General features: G+C 43.6%; 1 protein-coding gene across 1 annotated transcript in view; it reads right to left on the bottom strand.

Annotated features, from left to right (window-relative positions):
- The window catches only part of st6galnac5a (ST6 (alpha-N-acetyl-neuraminyl-2,3-beta-galactosyl-1,3)-N-acetylgalactosaminide alpha-2,6-sialyltransferase 5a), a 43679-nt gene extending 25588 nt beyond the window's left edge, over positions 1 to 18091 (bottom strand). Inside the window, exons 1-2 of the mRNA XM_061084570.1 lie at positions 18077 to 18091; positions 16441 to 16665 (exon numbers count right to left, since the gene is read on the bottom strand). Coding sequence (XP_060940553.1) covers positions 16441 to 16665; positions 18077 to 18091 — 240 coding nt within the window. The remainder of the gene's footprint in view (positions 1 to 16440; positions 16666 to 18076) is intronic.
- Positions 18092 to 19445: the final 1354 nt, after the last annotated feature.

The raw sequence follows: 19445 nt of genomic DNA, 5'->3' as shown, positions 1-19445 counted from the left end.
AAGACGAAGCCGCTGCTTGTCCCTGAAACCTCCGTCCACACAGAGGAGGAGGAGGGCTCCGTGGGAGACGAGCGGAGGAGATAAGAGGAGGAAAGAGCCGGGAGGAAATGACAGGGGGACATTAGGAAGAGAGGAGGAGGAGGGGGTGGTGGGGAGGACGATGGGAGAAAAAGGAAAAAAGAGATAGAGGAGCTGGAGGGAGTGAGAGACAGAGGCGGGTCGAGGGGAATGAAAGGCAATCTGATGTGAAAGAGAGGAGTAAAGAGATGGAGGGCGGGACCTTCACAGAGACAAGCTGCTCTGATGAGGGAGAACTTCGACTCGAACACTTTTCTTCTTCACGGCCTCGCAGCGACCCGATGGGATCTGATTGGCTCATTCTGAGAAACACAAAGCCGCCGCCGCCGCGAAACATCATTAGAACATCTGCTCGCTCTCTGCGTCCACACGCCCAGAGTCGATTCTGTGTTCCACATCTCCAAGGCAGCTCAGGGCAGGTCTTCATCAGGGCAGGTCTCTTATCGATCTGCACGGCCTGATAGGTTCACGTTATCCTCTCCGATCAGTTGTCGGGGGCGATAGGCACGGTTAGCGCTCGGCCGCGGCGTGCTAAACAATGGTGTGAATCGATAACCAGCAGATGATCTTGTTAAAGAGAGATGGGAGTAATGACTCAGGAGGAGACGTGTGAGCGGGAGGTGTGAGCCACCGTTTCATTTTTCACATCACGTCCACGGCTGCTCTGCAAAAGTCTCTTTCTCTGCACAAGACACAGGCGGTGGATAGAGAAGCTGGAAGATAGAAGGTGAAGCAAGATCCCGACGAATATATGCATGGGTAGGGACAGCGGGGGGGGGGAATCTGAACGTGGCATTCAGACGTACTGCTAACCGTCAAAACTCCAGATGACAAGTTCACCACGAACAAGGGCAAACAAGCAATTTTCACACCAACGCAAGAACTCCCGTCTCCCAGGCTGGAGACGGCCTGTTAAATCCTGGAGTGTGAGTGTAATAAATCCCGTCGAACCGAAATCCCAGAGGAGCAATTACTGTCGTGTTCTCGCAATATCACAACAAGCCCGAGCAAAAACAGAAAGAAGACATCAATAAAACATCAATAATACTACGCTCTCTGTGCTTCCCTCGGAAAACATTTTCCATAGTGAAATTCTATTTGGAGTGTGTCCATTATGTGTTGGAACAGAGGATAATGAGAAACACTAACCAAAAGGGTGTGTGTGTGTGTGTGTGTGTGTGTGTGTGTGTGTGTGTGTGTGTACAACACACCAGCTGGCAGTGACAACACTCGTCGAGCAGAGAGAATCTCCTGGGAGGAGAAAGTTTTCATTTTTGGCGAGCAGGACACGTGAGTGATGCTTTCAATCTGTGCTCGTGCTCATTGTTTTGGGACATTTATTAGTCTGTGAAAGGAATGTGAATTAAATAATTACAATTACTAAATATAACTTTCCCCCAAGTTCAGATAGGAGTGTTTCCATTTTTACCTCCTCAAAGGTGGTTATGTTTTCAGTGTCAGCAGGAAACTACTCATAGATTTTGTTTCCGATCAGTTTTGGAGTTGATCCGGGTCAACATGTGGATTCTGGATTTTTCTTTGTACTTTTAAACTCTCGTTGGAACCTTCTAATCTTCTGTTTTGGGAATAAAACGTAGTGCACCCTGTCAATAACAACAAAAGAGTATTGTCCCTCATATCATCATGCAGTATAATTAAATAGCACCTGACTCAAACATCTGCTGCACCAGTTGTTTATCCCGATGTTCCTCTCTCCTAATATTTATACACAGATATTCTTTTTCAGTTAAAGTTGGCTCCACACTTGGATGGAAACTTGACTAATGAGCTGCTGTTGTTGTTGTTGTTGTTGTTTCAAACTGTGATTTCCCGAAACTTCAAAGAGGTAAATTATCCGATACTTCACAAAAAAAGCAAAGAGTAAAAGTCCAGAAAATGCAGCAGAACTTTGTTTTTCGTTAATCATCTCCACCTCTCAGATTCATCATGTGACGTCTGAACCTTGGGAACCGACTGAGTTCAGAAACTAACGACAATTCAACTAACGACAGAATTAAAGTTCTGCTTTGATACGTCGGCATTAACTATCTAAAAAAGGCCATTTACACATATATATCAGATTGATGGGTTAATTTCTGCAGAGCAAACACTTCCAACACACTGAGCACATTTACTTTTAAGGGAACATCTTTACACCGTGGTTACTTTTATTTAAGTAATGGATCTGAGTTTCTCTCCGCGCTGACTGTGCAAACTCCAACGACTAATTATTAACAATAATGTGTAGAAGCCCGTTTGCATGACAGAGCTTTCTGAGTCCGGCCCAATTCCCCTCAGGTGAAACTCAGGGAGAGGAGGAGAAGCTGGTTTATGCTTTTTCTCTTTAACGCTGCAGTCCCACCGACACAGACTTTCGTTAGAAGGGCGCTAATGAATGAATCACAACGCTAATGTTTAGTGCCAAGGTAATGCCTATTCATTTACTTAATGGATCCACACCTGAGATGCGATAATAGCCCAACTGGTGATTAGCAACATGCATGTGAGAATCCCACAGACCGAGCTTCACGGAGAGAGAAAGGATTCCTGCCAGCAGCTCTGGATATGAATCACATCAGAAAACGGCTGTTTGGGGGGTGTTGTTGTTGTTATTGTTGTTGTTGTTGTTGGTAGTTTTTTCCCAGCTTTTCTCCAAGGTGATAAACCTCCCCCACAAACACAGGGCTCATTAGTCTAATCCTGAGTGGATTCTGTCTAGCAGGGATGCATAGAGACACAAACAAGGCCCACATGCCTGCTAACGGCTTCCTGTCGGGGGGGCGCTCCCACACTGTTTTATCACTTAATGAGACCAGACCCGTTCACGTTATCTCCCGATGAAGAGGAGGTGAGAGTCTCACGGCTGCAGCGGCAGAGGAAGAGTTCAGAGCCTTTTACTGAGCAGAAGCTTCAGTGCAGCCACGGAGAAATACTTCACTACAATAAAACATCCTGCAGTTTAATACAAATGTATTATATATTACATTATTCCATCGCTTTCCCTGATAAATACTCTTGTAGAGATTAAAAGATTAGTTCAATGGTTCCCATCATGGGATCGAACCCTATGAGCTCCCAGTATTATTCTTTTAAATGTCAATGATTCCTGAGATGTTGTTATTTTTAAACATTATCACAAATAAATGGAATTAAAGGCGAAATATTTAACAGTTTATTCTTAAACTTAATGAGAAATAACTGTAAATCTGATAAAATCTGATAAAATGTAAATAATTGCACATCTTTTCAACACAGAAACTGATGTGTGTGTGTGTGTGCGTGTGTGTGTGTGTGTGTGTGTGTGTGTGTGTGTGTGTGTGTGTGTGTGTGTGTGTGTGTGTGTGTGTGTGTGTGTGTGTGAAAGGCTCGCACAAGTTTTATTAAACAACCGATAAATCAGACCGGCTCACCTTTCTGTAACTGGGAAAGTTTGGATGTACTACTAACTGTTATTATCCTCCTCCTCCTCCTCCTCCTCCTCCTCCTCCTCCTCCTCCTCCTCCTCCTCCTCCTCCTCCTCCTCCTCCTCCTCCTCCTCCTCCTCCTCCTCCTCCTCCTCCTCCTAATCATCATCATCGTAAGGCGGTTTGTTGCATTATTAATGAGGTGATGATGGAACACGGAATTAACATTGTGATTACACGCGGAGGAAATCTTCAGCTCATAAAAGACACACTGGAATCCTCCACATTTTTATAGGAGCCTCTGCATCTGTTCATTTTCTCAGCTGTAGCCAATGCTCTTCATGCCGTTCTGCTTCTTCTTCTGTGTAAAAAGTACCAGATCATTTTTTTTTTAATACAAAACTTTCTTCTCAGCTCAGAGTTTGGAAACTAACTTTTGTGGAGTTTCAACGTGACCACGAGTAAATGTGGTTATTCGGGGACGTCTCGGTGGCGTATTAAAGGAAGAGTCAGCAATTTGAATCCAATCCACTTTGTCATATTCAGTTAATGTCTATTGGTCCGTTAGCTTTCCTCTCAGTGTGTTCATACCCCTCACACCCCCCCCCCGTCTCTGCAGAAGGGAAACAAACAAAGTGGCTCCACACATTAATCTTACAGCCAATCAGCCGCAGAGGGCATTCGTGTTCATGCATAGGACGAAGGAGAGAAGAGGAGGAGAGGCGACGGGGGGGAAAGGGGACAGGGATGGAGGAAGGAGGAAGTGGTCTTTCCTTAAAATCGCTGCCATTGGTCGACTCCTCAGGTCCCTACAGTCGACATGTGGATATCACAGATTTCTGCTCTTTTTCCAATTGAGAAGTTGACTCATGACCTCAATCACAAATCAGTCAAGTTTTGGAGGATCTGGGAACCGGTGCATTCCTTCTTACAGAAACCATAACTCATAATCTTATTCTGGAAGGGAAGGCCTGACTGCTTTTTTATTTTATTTTGTTTCATTCTCTTTATTTTATACACGCTACTCCCTTGCCTGTCTCCTGTCATCCTGCTGATTGTGTATGTATGTATGTTTGTGTATACATGGATGTATGTGTGTATGTATGTATGTATATATGTATATATTTATATATATATGTATGTGTGTATATGTGTGTATGTATGTGTGTGTATATATATGTGTATATATATGTATATATATGTGTAAGGATATATATTGCAGTTCTCATTGTTAGTTTGGGTTGGGACTTTTTTTGTTGTTGTTGTTTTGTTTGTTTTGTTGTCTGTTTTGTTTTTCTAATGTTTGTCCTATAAAACGGTTAAAAACAAATAAAAAGAATATTAAAACAAAAACCAAAAAAAACGCTGCCAGACCGTGTGGAGTCTGAGTGGGATTGACTGGACGCAGATATAGACAGTGATGTTAAGGCGAGTATGACATCAAACTCCACAAAGTGATGAACATGTGGTTTAGCTCCGGGGAACCTGCAGAACTTCCACCGGTGAGGACGCACAATAAAAAGCATTGACGTCACTGGACGATACAACACAAAGACAAACCAGGGGATCGTTTTGACTCCGCGCTGTCGAGCCGTTGCCCTGGCAACACCCGTCCATGAACATGGCGGGGGGGCAGCGACGGGAGGTGCTGTTTGTTTTGCTGGTGAGTTGAAATAACAGTGTTTCCACGGAACCACTTGCTTCCTCAAAGTAAGACGACTTCATCCGTCTGTTGATCTTGACATAAACAACTGCAGTTTGACTCCAGTTGGTTTCACTCAGAAGAATCCTCAAACAAGTCGAGCTGCTTCCGGAAACAAATAGTTAATCCCCGCTGACATGATCGGGAAGATAAACGAGTGCCGATAAGAATATTTAATAAGGATTTAATATCTGCTGCTTTTGTGTTGCTGGGAAATAATGCATTTGGTTTTTATTTTATCGTTTAAAACAAATTAAAGTGGCTCCTTTTATATTCAAGTAAACGCCCTGCGGACTCGTAATGAACATGAATAAATTATCTCAAAACACAATCCATTGATTCTACAAAGAAGATGTAATTTACTGGATCTGATCTCTTTCCAACAAAGGTTCACTTTGCTTTTTGCAGTAGCTCAACAGAACAATACTTAACTTTACGTGATAGAACATTTTGAGCAGTCCTGAAATCACTGATTCAAATGTATTCTGAGTGTTTGTTTAGTTTCTTTCTATGTCAGTTTGGAAAGTTTACGTTAATCTCACAAACTTTTCATTGCACATCAGGAAAGAAGTGAGAGAGGCTGTGGTGGGCTTCTTCTGTAGGATGGTAAAGGAGCTGGATGAGAGGAAGCTTTAGTCCGACCATCTCTAAATACTTTTCCATTCCATCTTGTAGAGATTAAAAGATTTGTTCAATGGTTCCCATCATGGGATTGAACCCTATGAGCTCCCAGTATTATTCTTTTAAATGTCAATGATTCCCTGAGATGTTGTTATTAAACCATTATCACAAATAAATGGAATTAAAGGCGTAATATTTTACAGTTTATTCATAAACTAAATTATAAATAACTATAAATCCTATCAAATCTGATAAAAATGTTAATATTTGGGAATTTTTTCTTGATGGTAAGAAGCCGGATGAGAGTAAGCTTTAGTCTGAACCATCTCTGGGACTTCCTGAAGATCCAACATTCACTGATGTCCCACCCTGACCTGAAGCTGGGTGCAGATGAGAGAGGATCCTGTGTTTGAACTCCTCTCTTTGACTAAGCATCTATTTCTGTATATTTTTGTGATGGAAGTGATCAAAACTCGTTGGATCCGCATCAAAATTGAACAGGTTTTTTCTTGGCCGATGTCCCATCCATCCACCAAGTTTTGAGGAAACTTGTTCGGTAGTTTTTGTTTAAACCTCTCTACCAACCAACCTACCTACCTCAAAGTGTTCTCTTACAAATTGAACCAAAGTCTACCTTTGGTATTGAGTTAACTTCACGAGATCTTGAGTCCATACTGAGTGATTTGCTCATGTCCTGCACCCCCGCATTGCTTTCACCACTCATTTATTCAGCTTTTTCCTTTTACCAGTCATTTGTTGTCCGTGTGAACAACTTGGCTCAAGTATCAACACTGTTCCCGATGCCTCATCTGAATATAATTCTCAGACAGACCCTTCTGTTGATATAACCTGAATTAATGTGTCGTCTCAAGCGGAGAGGAAGAAAAAGAAAAGTGGCAGCGGCTCTGTATGCGCTCGGGAAGAAAAATGCTTACTCCTGTGGAAGGTGTAATCAGTAGGCCTGTCAGTGAGAGCGGGAGACCAGAGAACCTTCCACAGATTTCCATGACACTGTCTCCTCCTGGGTGGGAGGTGATGGGATACACATCAAAGTCCGCTCTGTAATTGGGAGTGTTTTTCGGCTGAGGACAGACGACGTGGGTACAGGCAACGATTTTATGTCACGTCAGCAAAACACAACAAGGCTACATGTTTCCAAAGTTTCTTTCCCCGTGAGTCTGCACTTCTCCGGCAACTTTAGCTTTGTCATATCTTATTTTACACCAAAACTTTAACACAACTGCTCCATTGCCCCTTTTCTGGCCAAGAGGAATATTGTTTTCGTACCTCCGGTCTACATAATTAATAACCTTGGCATTCCAATATGTTTCTAATCTTTGTGTGTGGGTATGTGGGTGGGAGGGTGTTCACGGCACACAGAAAATACAAATAACAGTATGATCATTCCTCTCTCCCAGCATGGAGGACGTGCTCATTAATCACGCCTAAGGAGCTGAGTAATGCAGCCTTGTAGCCGAGTGCGTCCGAGCAGCCAGAGGACGAGAAGCAAAGGAATCGGGTTTTATTGCGATGCTTCCTGTTGGCTGTCTCATTGTGTTCCCTCTCGGTGACGTGGAAGGCGACCATCATCTATCTGCCAAAAGGTTTCATCCATTTCTCCTGGTTTAACCTTTTCAGATCCTTCACAGTTTCTCTAAGGGGCTGAACAAGGAGAGCGCCCCACAGGCTCAGACTCACCGAGCACCAAAGGTTAAAACACGGAGAAGCGTGAAATCATCATTCGGCTTCAAGGAATCTCCCTCCACTTCCTTTATGTTCTGAATGTATGACTCCAGCGGTGATTCCCCAGAACCACAGAATGCCAAAAGGGAACCGAGTGTGAGATTACTCCGTCGAGGGAATGCTTATCGAGAGGCAGCGCCCCGCCCCCCCCCCCCCCTACCTTCCTCATCCATAATTGCTTTCCAGGCGTGCGCCGGACAGAGCCGGGAGCTGTTATGTTTGGCGGGAGCAGAATGCACCGGAGGAGATAAGTTGAAATCCAAGACTATGACCCAATTGGGACCACTGTGGCATAACCACGCCAATATTCTCTTCTCTTCAGTCAAAAAAAGGTAATTTTAAGCATTCTAACAAGGTCTCTGTCTGAAAGTAGCCGTTATCTGTCGTTATGTTTTATAATTTAAAAAGTCCTAATGGTGCAAAACACGAGGAGGGACTCACACACACATGCACAGCTTCACGCACGTAGACACACAGCCCTGCAGACTTCACAAACAATGACAGTTCGCATAAAATGACTTCAGAGTCCTTGGCCATCACGGCCTAATTGGAGAGTTTTCTGTCTGGCTCTCCAGCTGGCTGACTGCATCACAAAACCCTAATGAACGGTGAAAAATGTCTTTGTTGCTCGGAGAGAGAGAACCCGTGGAAGATGTGTCTGCCTGAGATGAAATATTAAACATCTCACTTCTCCAGCTGTCACTGAAGCTGCGGCTGGGAAGAAGGATGCCTTGTCATGTCTCCGTGGCACAGATGGCTTCCTTCTCCTCGGCTCATGCCTTCAAGCAGAGTGAACCGAGTCGGGGAATATCTCTCCAGCCCCGGATACGTCTCCAACTGATCCTGAGTCTGTGCAGGAGAAGCTGCTTTGTACATTTCCTCTGACAGCTCGTCTCCAGCTGCACAACAGCTTCTGGCTTTTTTCCTTTGGCCATGATAGCAACGTTTGCTCCAACATGATCTCCTGACTTTTCTGTCGTGTCACGATGATGCTTCCGGCCGGCTGGATCCTGATCACTTTGGCGATTCTCTGACTTTTCATCTGGTGCCTGAATCAGAACTAGGGTTGCAAAATTCTGGGAATAATCAAAGTTGGAAACTTTCCATGGGAATTAACGGGAATATACGGGAATAAACTGGAAATGTTGTGGGTAATTTATACTAACTGTATTTACCTTGTCATATACAGACATAAATATAAACATTTTGTTTTGTCATAGGCTGATTTGAGCCCTGAGGAAACTTTGGGCACTTGACTATATGCTTCTGCATCGTTGTGTCATTCTTAACATAGGTCTTTGCACAGTATTTGCAAATGTACACAGCCTTTCCTTCTACATTGGATGGGGTGAAATGTCTCCACACATGAGAGAGTGCACGTGGCATTGTTCTGTAGAATAAGATGAGAAAAAAGTTTGTAAAAAAAACACTAATGCAATGCCAGAGATATAAATAGTTAGCCAAACAATTGGAATCGTTTGTAAAAATGATTTACATGATGGATAAATTAATGGAAATAGGCTAGATGAACAGATGAACAATCCTCAATCAGCATGCTAATATATTTTCCCCAGTAATATCATCGAAACTTACCTGACTCGTCCTGCACTCTACAGCAGGTCTCAATAGCCCTGCTGTAGAGTGAAGGATGCTGGGAGTTATCTGTGCATGTGATGGAAGAATGCACAGTGGAGGGTTGAAACTCAACGTGCAGTGTGTGCTGCATTCCATACATCTTTAAAATAGAGTTTTGAATGAGGTTTTTATTGCTCAGCGTTTAATTTGCGTATTTTTTTTTTTTTTTCAAAATTCCGAAAATTCCCGAGCTAAACTTCCCATGGAAAGTTTCCGCCCCTTTGCAACCCTAATCAGAACTCAAAAAGTAGAATGAAGCTGTTTGTGGCTTCAGAGGGAGGAGAGTCAGATCTGTGCAGTTTGATCTACAAAGACTACAAGTTTTAAAATGAAAAGAAGTCTAATGATGGTGAAAGAAGCGAGCTTGTCAGACCTCTGTAGCTGCCTCTTCATCTCTGATCGAAGACACACAAGGCTACACTACAAAGACGACTAGTATAACACACTTCTCAGGGCCCTCATCCTTCGGAGGCTGCATCTAAAGACCATTTGCGTCTCAGCTGCCCACCGGGACCTCAGCACTTAGCCTGGTTTCCACTCATGTTTTGGAATCACAATAAATCTCCTTCAATCTTGATTCTCGAATCTCGAGCTGTGATGCTTAAGTGGTTCAAGCCCGGTCTGAGCGATCTGCCAGTGGGACTGAGGACTCTTGTCTGTTCAGAAGTCAAATGTGGATTTGACATGGAAATATCTGAAGAGGAATGGGATAAGATGTGGGAAAAACATAAAACAACAACCTGTTCGCGAGCCTGGAGAGAGTTTTCCTGGAAAAATCTGATCGGGTTCTTTATCACACCTAAAGTATCAAATAACTATTCTGAAACAAGAAAGTCATGTTGGAGGAATTGTGGGTCATCTGAGGCCAACCATGCCCATATATTCTGGAATTGTCACAAAATAATAGGGTTTTGGGGAATGGTCCATAGGATAACACAAGGTATTCTGGGATACGAATTTCAAATGAATCACGAGCTGATGTATCTATGTATGTTCACAGAGAATGATGTTCATGATGGGGACTTGTATCTATTCAAGATACTCATGGTTGCAGGTAAAAAGGCCATTACAAGGAAATGGGGGACGGAAGATCTACCCACTCAGACCCAGTGGGTGGACACAGTGGGGGAAATAAATATTATGGAAAGACCGACACACAGGCTACGGCTGACAGGACTACAGATGGACAGTAAACGGAGGAAGGGGACTCTGTGGCAGTTGACACAGACTTGACATGGATTTGTATTTATATAGCGCTTTTCTAGTCTGATGAAGACCACTCAAAGCGCTTTACAGTACAGTTTCACATTCACCCATTCACACACACATTCATACAGTGCATCTACTTGCAGCACTTTGTTATTCTATGGGGGGCTATTTAGTGTTCAGTATCTTGCCCAAGGACACTTCGGCATGCAGATGGTTCAGACTGGGGGTCGAACCCCCGACCTTCAGGTTGGAGGACGACCACTCTACCCCTCAGCCACAGCCGCCATGACAGCAGGTTTTTCATTTTTTGGTTTTCTGTTTCGAGTTGTCGATGTTGTTGATGACTTGTATTGTTGTACTTATTGTTGAATAAAAAGAAAATGGTAAAAAAAAAGAAGTCAAATGTTGGACTTTTAATCATTTTAAAAAGCATCTGGTATCTTGTTAAAACAGGAAAAATTCTGCCTGGTTCCTTCCTCTCCTCCCTGACACCAGGCTGCTCCTCCTGTTTGATAAGGCTGCTCGCTCTTCGTCTCCTCCATCACCTCTCCTCCACCTGGCTGCAGGAGATCAGTCAGGGATCTGCAGGGTTCTGGTGTCAGAGAGGCAATCAGAAGCAGACGGCTCGGCTGCCTCAGAGAGAGACAAGGGGAGTGAGGTTTCCTCTCCTCCTTACCGAGAAAATACAAAGCAGGAGAGTTTCGAGAAGAAAGGAAATCCTCTGGGATTTCATTCATCTCTCACTCTCGTGTCTGTTCCTGGCTTCTCCTTCCTCCCTCTCTTGTCTCGCTCTCTCAGGCTGAACCTTCCCTGGGTCCTCTATTCTCTTTTATCACTCTCTCCATCCTCCTCACCCTTTCCGAGTTTTGTCCTCTTCCCTCATTTTCTTTGCCCTTACTGTGCAAGAGTTTCTTTCCCTTTTCATCTCTGTCCTATGATTTTTCTTTGCTTCCTTATCTCGCCCCCCCCCCCCCCCCCTCCACAGTCTTCACAGACCTAGTCCAGGCCAACCAGTGGTGCTGCATAGATAGAAATACATTTGCCTTTATTCCCACCTAAATCAAGCACGCTGCTCTGAAAATGCTTGATTTAACTAGATTTAATATATTTTCAGATGCGTAAATACAGTTTGTAAACCACAGAAGACTTTTTAAAATGTTGCTTTATCACCCAACAGGGATGAGTCAAGAAATGATTGTGAAATTGTTTTAGTATCTTGGCTCAATCACTCTGTAGAAAACTTTACAATGTTTTTCTGGGTTGTAGTGAGCTGAACACTGGTGGAAGATGAAGTGAGACGGTCAAAGGCCGCCTGGCCCTGGCCCCGCCCCCTGCTGCCAGGCGGCTGATATCTCACACAGATCAATACGGCCGAGAGGTCAGCAAGAAACGATGAAGGAGACAAATGCTCGAGTCAGAGTATTTTTTCCCCGAGCAGCGATCACTCAGCGCTGCAGGAGAACAACTGCCGGGCAAAGGCAACAACTTTGGACACTTCTCCACACACACGCACACACAGAGATCATCCGAGCTGTCGGGGCCGCGGGGACGACACAATGGCCCAGAAAACTGAAAGCAAACCATCTGAAGGTTGCTCTGCATTATGCACCCGCACATGCTGTAGTGGCAAAGAGCATTCAAATCATAAAGTATTGATTGCCCGCTTGCCGAGGCGGAATGTGAAGGCTGACATAATAGCAGGTTTGAAGAGGCATAAAGGATGTTCAGTGGAGCCGCGGCCCCTAATTGATGTCCCTTGTCACCGAAATGTCAATAAGTTTATTGCCAAGAGAAAAAAAAATAAATTGGCGGTTTAGTTACGATGCTCGACTGCTCCCGTCAGTGGGAGAAAAATCAATTCCCATCCATAGCTGGGTTTACTGATGCATTACAGACAAATCCTCGTGAAATCAAAACGCACACGGTCACTGAATATTGGCATTTTAGGCTGTGAGGGGGGGGGATGCTGCTCCTGCTGCTGCTGCTGCTTCTACTGCTGCATGGCCCATCAGCTGTCTTAAAATATGACTCATTTCATATTTATTTGTGCTCCACTCATCTTCTGAGAGAGAGCTGCGTGACTCTGTTGTGTAATATCCACAAACCACAAACTGACCGTCCGGCACATTGACCACAGCTCCTGAGACGTCTCGGATTGTGATATTCTGTACAACATCACCCCCATCCAACACAAATCCACATTAGGGCTGAACGATTAATTGCATTTGAGATAAAATGAGGAGTGGGACCATTTCATTAGCTTCAGGAAACTGTTCATACATGCAGTTGTACTGTTTGACTCTGAGGCCTGTGCATTTCTCCGTTTTTCATTTATAACTTTATTTACTTTGATTTTACAAAATATTTTCAAAGTATAGTAGAGGCAAATTCTATGGTTCAGTTGTGTGAAATGTTACTAACTTGGGAGCAGTAAGACACCTATAATTTTAAAGAATATTTAACACTAAATGCATCTAATATTGTGTTGGTCATATTTAAATCATTCATTACGAAAAAAATCGCATATTAAATCGCAATCGCAATATTGGGGGGGGGGAAATCGCAATTAGATTATTTTCCCAAATCGTCCAGCCCTAATTCACATCATTAGAAATGTTCGTTCTTACAAGGAAAACACATTTGTACCATCATATTTTATCATTTTGGTCACGATTTCCAATTGTTACCACAAACATCTTTGCTAAATCATCACTAAATGACTGAGTTCTGGGGAAAGCAGCTACACTTCACACAGTTCCACAATTAAGTCCATTTATGCAACTCGAGTGACAAATGGCCTGTGAGAATCTCCGGCTTAAACCAATTATCTCAAACCCAATTATCTGGAAGTAAAAACACAAAGTTGCGTGCGTGTAAAAAATGTCCACTGTTCTCCCTGAAGCATGTTTATCCCAAAATGTGTGCTTGTGCTTCTAAAATGTCAAAAACGACAAAACAACATAAATGCATTTTTTCCCCCAAGAGCCTGAAGGCCGGAGCTGATGCTGATCCACATAATGCACAAGAGGACAAATTCACACATGGTTGTCAGCACATACTGTCGGCACAGTCATTCCTTTTTTTTTTGGAGGCATGCGAATGGTTCATGTTGATGCTTCCAGCCGTGAACGAGTGGAAAGTTTGATTTGTGCCTCATCTCAACCATTAGAACCCAAACTCTAAACCTAACCTGAACCCACGAGTTAACCCTTAAACAGCAGTTTTCATGTCGTCTCTTTCTCGTCTAATTCAAAGAATCTTACTCACATTCACGTAAAATTCCCACAGCTACATGCACCAGCTCAGCCCAGTAGATCAAGATCACCAGCAACCGGCTCACGGGCGGGCCGGTGCTGCCGATGAGCCTCAAACATTGTTATTTTCAGAACTGCCTCGTACCGCTAGATACTGATGCAACATATCATTAGAAAGCTAAGATTCCTCCGATTAGACTGATGTAAACCATTTCGAGATCCGAACACCACAGCCGGTACAATTAACGTCTCAGTCAAGACACTAACACAGATCGATAACATTCCAACGAAAACAGTCTTGGTACAAAGGTCCAGACGATCCAATCCAGTAACATAATCAGTCCAAAACACACTATTACATCAAAGAATAGCCACAGTCAGCTGTTGCGTAACCTCAGCGCAGCCAGCATCGAGATGTAAACAACATTAAAGATGTTTATTTGTATACATTTTAAACCATATGACCGGTTTTGCCTCCTTTATATAAAAGTATGATTTTGAGTGTAAAAGTTGCCTTTTTAGCCTAGTTGGTTACCATAGTTCCAAATGGCCTTTGTGGAAAACGCCTAGACATGCCCTTAGGAAAAAATCTGTGAAATAGTCATTTTCTGTGGTATTGTTATCAAATTTGAACCTGGGCTAGTCAAGGCTTCATGCTCGGGTCCCACTGTGTTTTCCAGCTAGAGTCATCTGCAGGCATCTGTTTAACAAAAAATATTCAGGCGGAAATAAAAACCTTCTACTTCACTGTGTTCCAACTGCTATTTGTCAATGCCAGTAGCACTTAGACTGATTCTGACTGTTGGGGGGGGGGGGGGGGGGAGTTCAGAATGTTACCTTTCAAAGAGACCAAGATCATGCATGTACTCCAAATGGTTCAAGAACAGCTTTCAATTTACTTTCGGTATTCCTCAGACAGGCGTTTTAGGCGAATCTCACCCGCTGCTTAAGAGGTTACAGAATTAACAGTGTTTCTCCCACGAAGACTCTACCAGCTGAACTTTTCACAGTCGTCAGCAAACAGCCGAATATGTTCCCACACTTGTTCTCTGCACCCGTGAGATTTCTCTTAATGAATAATAGCTTCACCTTCTGTTGCCACCTTGCATTGCTTTGCCGTTAAGATGAAGCGACTCTCCAGAGTTCCCCGGTGTTTCATTTAGCAGAAGTTCATTTACCAAAGCAGGCGACGATTCCTGACGCTCGAGAGCAATGTGTTGATTCCCAAACTGTTCGAACTGATTCACGTTCACGCTGCACATTCGTCTCGTCCACACAGGAACAGGTGGGAGGCGGACGACAGATTACTCATATGCAAACAACCAATCATATAATCTGAGGATTTAAAGAGTGTTTTCCGAGAGATATTTTCCAAGAAAGTGAGATGGAAGTTTTGATTGCGCTGCCATTGTTTTAACTACCGTATTATCCCGCCTATAGTGTATTCATATTTATATATTTTATATTTTTATCCTGCTTATAGTGTATTCATCGTCCCTATATCTTACAATTCCTGTTAATACTGTAATATTCCATATATATTTATACTGTACAGATCTTATTTATTACATTTTCACTTTAATATGCACAATACTCATATACTTCTTATTGCCACACACCCTCCTCCAACCACTGATCATTTGAACATTTGTACATTTGCACTACTGTTACTTTTTATTTACTACTGTATTACCCCGCCTACAGTGTATTCATATTTATATATATTTTTATTTTTATGCTGCTCATAGTGTATTAATCTTCCTTATATCTTACAATTCCTGTTAATACTGTCATATTCCATATATATTTCTACCGTACAGATCTTATTTATTTACATTTTCACTTTAATATGCACAATACTCTGCACTTTTACTGCCTTTTTTGAACTTCTGGTTAGACGCTAAACTGCATTTCGTTGTGTATGTACTTGTACTGTGCAATGACAATAAAGTTGAATCTAATCTAATCTAATCTAATCTAAAATTCAAAGATTCTTGTCATGTGTGAATTACTGAAAACGCTTACTTGGCACAAACTGTGTTTAGGGTTTACTGTCCCAAAGTTAAACATGTATTTAGGAGGAGTGAAGGACCTGTCCATGTTGTCTCATAATCTCCAAACTTCCCACAACTCTAAATTTTAAACTTCTTCCACACAATTGTATAGAGAAGTGTCAGATCTGTTATTTGGGTCAGTTGTACCCACAGCTTCACAAACTCTCCTCAACATGCAGAGAATCCAGCTGCTGTTGTTTGTTGCCTAAAAAGAATAAACCTTTACCGGGTGATTAGCTCTGCATTAACTTGCAGCGCCTTCGCTCCCCAGTCCTCCCATTGATTGTTTTCTCCTGCCTTGGTAAATCGATGGAAGTCGATTCCCCCCCACCCCCCCCCCCCCCCCCACCCCCACGGTGACGTCAGGCTTCACCTGGCTGCACGGCTCCTGGGCTTATCAATTAGAGAGTAAGAATGCAGCCAAGGGTTCCATTCGTAGCCTAAGCTGTTATTGGTAACGACAGGTGGGCAGCGAGACCCGTGCTGGAGAAAATTGTGATAAATGACGGGAGGCTCTTTCTCTCTCTCTCTCTCTCTCTCTCTCTCTCTCCTCTCTCTCTCTCTACTCCCTGTATGAAGAGCTGAGCAGGTAGAGGACTGCTGCTCGGTCCACAGGAGGAAATGTGTTTATGTGCCTCAGGTGCTGAGTTAAGATGTAGCAGATGTATAGTCCTTAATGAAAAAAAAACACCCTTCCCTTTCCAAGGCTCTCCTGCCTGCTGTGAGATGCATGCTCTTACCTTATGGTCGATGATGCCGCTGTATCCCTGCAGCACGGGGGGGTGAGGCTTGAGGGCCACGGCGGCGGCTGCGGGGGGGGCTTCGGTGGGCCGCCGCAGCTGCTCGTGCTGTCGGGTGCGAGTGTCGTTAGCGTCCCTGGTAGCGACGGTGATGAAGCCTCCGTTGTACACGAGCAACAAGCTGGCGCACAGAAGAAGCACGAGAAGCACGGTTACCCCATGGCGCTGACGCAGAAGACACAAGCAGACGCTGACAGATTAGTCCGGTTGCAGAGAACTGGGTTCGATGCTGAAACCCAGAGGCTCAGTCACAGAGGAGAAGCAGCCTGCTTGTGAGTAGAGAAAAGACAACATCCTGTAAAGATTAAGATACATTTATTTGTCCCACACACACGCACAGACATGCACAAGCACACTCATGCAAGGAGGGAAATGTAACCTCTGCTTTTAACCCATCTGGTGCAGGACACACAGAGCAGTGAGCAGCCATGTACGGCGCCCGGGGAGCAGATGTTGGGGGAGTAAGGTGCCTTGCTCAGGGGCACTAGACAGGGTAGGGAGAGTCCTCTTGGATGTTTGGACAGATCAATCCAGGTTCGTCTTTTTGTTGTTTCTCCGTGGAGTCGAACCAGAGACGAACCAGAGACCTTTTCTGCCCATAGTCCAAGTTTCTGCCACTAGTCCACCGCCTCTCCAAATCATGGTACATTTATCTAACAACTGCAGAAATCTCTCTCTGGCTGTATACCTAACACATATATTTCGAGTGAAACTTGTATGATTAAGCGCCCGGGGGGTGCAGGGTCGAATTGGGTTCACGAGAACGACAAAGGATTCTCCAGTTTGTTGTTCTGATGAGTCGAGCTTCACCGGACTTTGAATGAACAGGTGAGCAGCTCTGTGTGCTCCAGGGTTCTGTGGTTCCTCTGGTCACTCTTTACTTTCCACTGCTCATTTACCACAGGTCACTTTCCCAGTGACAGAAAGGAAAAGCAGCAACCAGCATCACCTCAGGGGAAGTAAACCTCCCTTTCCAAACAGCCAGGGTTTAAAACCCACCACTGCACTGAGCAAAACTCTCATCCACTTAACTGTGGATGTGTGTATTCATGACATTGACAACATGTCAGAGTGCTAACGATCCCCCTCTGCCTGCTCTCTCTGCATGCATGTGTCTCACTGCTGGACAGGAGAACATCTGCAGGAGAACATCTGCAGGAGAACATCTGCAGGAGAACATCTGCAGGGAGCTGCCACACCTCGGGAGGACGCACGGAGCTCCAGGGGAAAAGTTCGGATCGATATCCTGACCTTGGAAGTCGAGATGAGAATCAGTGCGAGTCTCCACGTTTTAAAATCCATTTTAAAATGAAAGATAAGCAGCTCCCGGCACTTGTTATTTTTAAATTTTAACACACAACTGCTGCTCAAATATAAAGTGTTATTAAAGCGATGGAGCTTCGCCTGTGCATTTACGCGCAGGGGTGAAACCATGAGAGGAGCCGGAGCCTCCGCGGCACAGGGGGCACAGCGGGAGGTCCACTGTTCAGGCGCTAATCTCCTGATCCGTCACTTCTCAGAACAATGCAACATTTCAAAAGGAGAAGAAACAGTTTGTCCGCAGAACGCGTTTTACCATGGGGGTCTTCATGGTGCTGCGCGGGGTCTTCACGGCTCAACGCGGGTCCGCATCCTCCAGCATCCCGGGTCCAGTGGTTCCGCTGGTTCCACTGGTTCCAGCCCTATGGTTCCAGCCTGGTTCCAGTCTGGTTCCAGTGTCTCCAGTCTCTCCAGTGTGTCCAGACCCGGAGCTCTGGCTCGACTCATCCGGAGGAGAGCGAGCGACAGATGTTCACATCCCGGATCTCTGCTGGGTCTTAACGCCCCCCCCTGCTCATGAGCCAGTTCACTCAAGAGCCTGGAGACCTGCATGTGATGGGGATCCGCTTAATGAGATATGAGAAGGCATATATGTGGTTATATCCTGTTTAATATTCTGGTACTGTATATATTTTTATTCTATTTTGTTATATATTGTTGTTTTTATATTGTTGTTTTATGTTCAGTGCACCAATGACACCAAGGCAATTTCCTGGATGTGAAAACATACTTGGCAAATAAAAGAATTCTGATTCTGATTCTGATATCAAATTTGAGCCCATATTCATGAATTATAATTTGTCTCATAAGGCTGGAAGGGATAGTTCACCCAAAAATGAAAATCCTCTCATTATCTACTCACCACTATGTCGATTGAGGAATGGGGCTGAAGTGTTTTAGTCCACAAAACGCTTCTGGACTTTTAAATTCATTTACTTAAAGTGTTGCAGCCAAATCTAATACAATTGAAGTAAATAGTGACTGTTTCTTCAGCCCCAAAATTCTAAATTGGACTGGAACTCTATTGGATGATAATGATGAAATTTAGGCTGAAGAATTGGTGTAAATGGAGCCTTTTCTAAAGTAAATTTACTATAGTAAATACTTTGATTTACAATACTATAGTATAACACTCAGGGGCTAAGCTTGTACTCAATACTTTTAATTTATTTTCCAGATAACCATAACCCTTACCCTATATTTTTACATAATGATCATTTTCATTGGATGTCTTCTACCTGCAGTGGTTCACAATTGTATAATATCTGAAAGTTTCCATCACAGCTGCTGGTTTAAAAGCACCAGAGCAGAGATTTAACACCGGATTAATGTCATTTAATCCTCTTTCTCTTTATTGTGACTGGTTTTCCAGTTTCCTCCTCTCGTACATTTAGTCCCCTCGTTTTTAATCTCTCATTGTCTTACATTCTGAAGAGTGTTATATAAATATGGTCGCCTGCTTGCAGTACTGAAACCACCAAGCATTAAAAACCACTGAGGGATGGTTTCATTTCTTTAATTAATCATTTTAATGTAAGAGTTTCATTAATGCTAATTGATTACAAAAAGCTATAAATGTCTTTTTGGGTTGAGTTGACTTTTTTAGCTGCAGCCACATCAACATG

This window comes from Limanda limanda, chromosome 13 (genome assembly GCF_963576545.1).
Source record: "Limanda limanda chromosome 13, fLimLim1.1, whole genome shotgun sequence".
Lineage (NCBI taxonomy): Eukaryota > Metazoa > Chordata > Actinopteri > Pleuronectiformes > Pleuronectidae > Limanda > Limanda limanda.
Note: the sequence above shows the minus strand (reverse complement) of the source record. Positions and strands in the feature narration are given on the sequence as shown.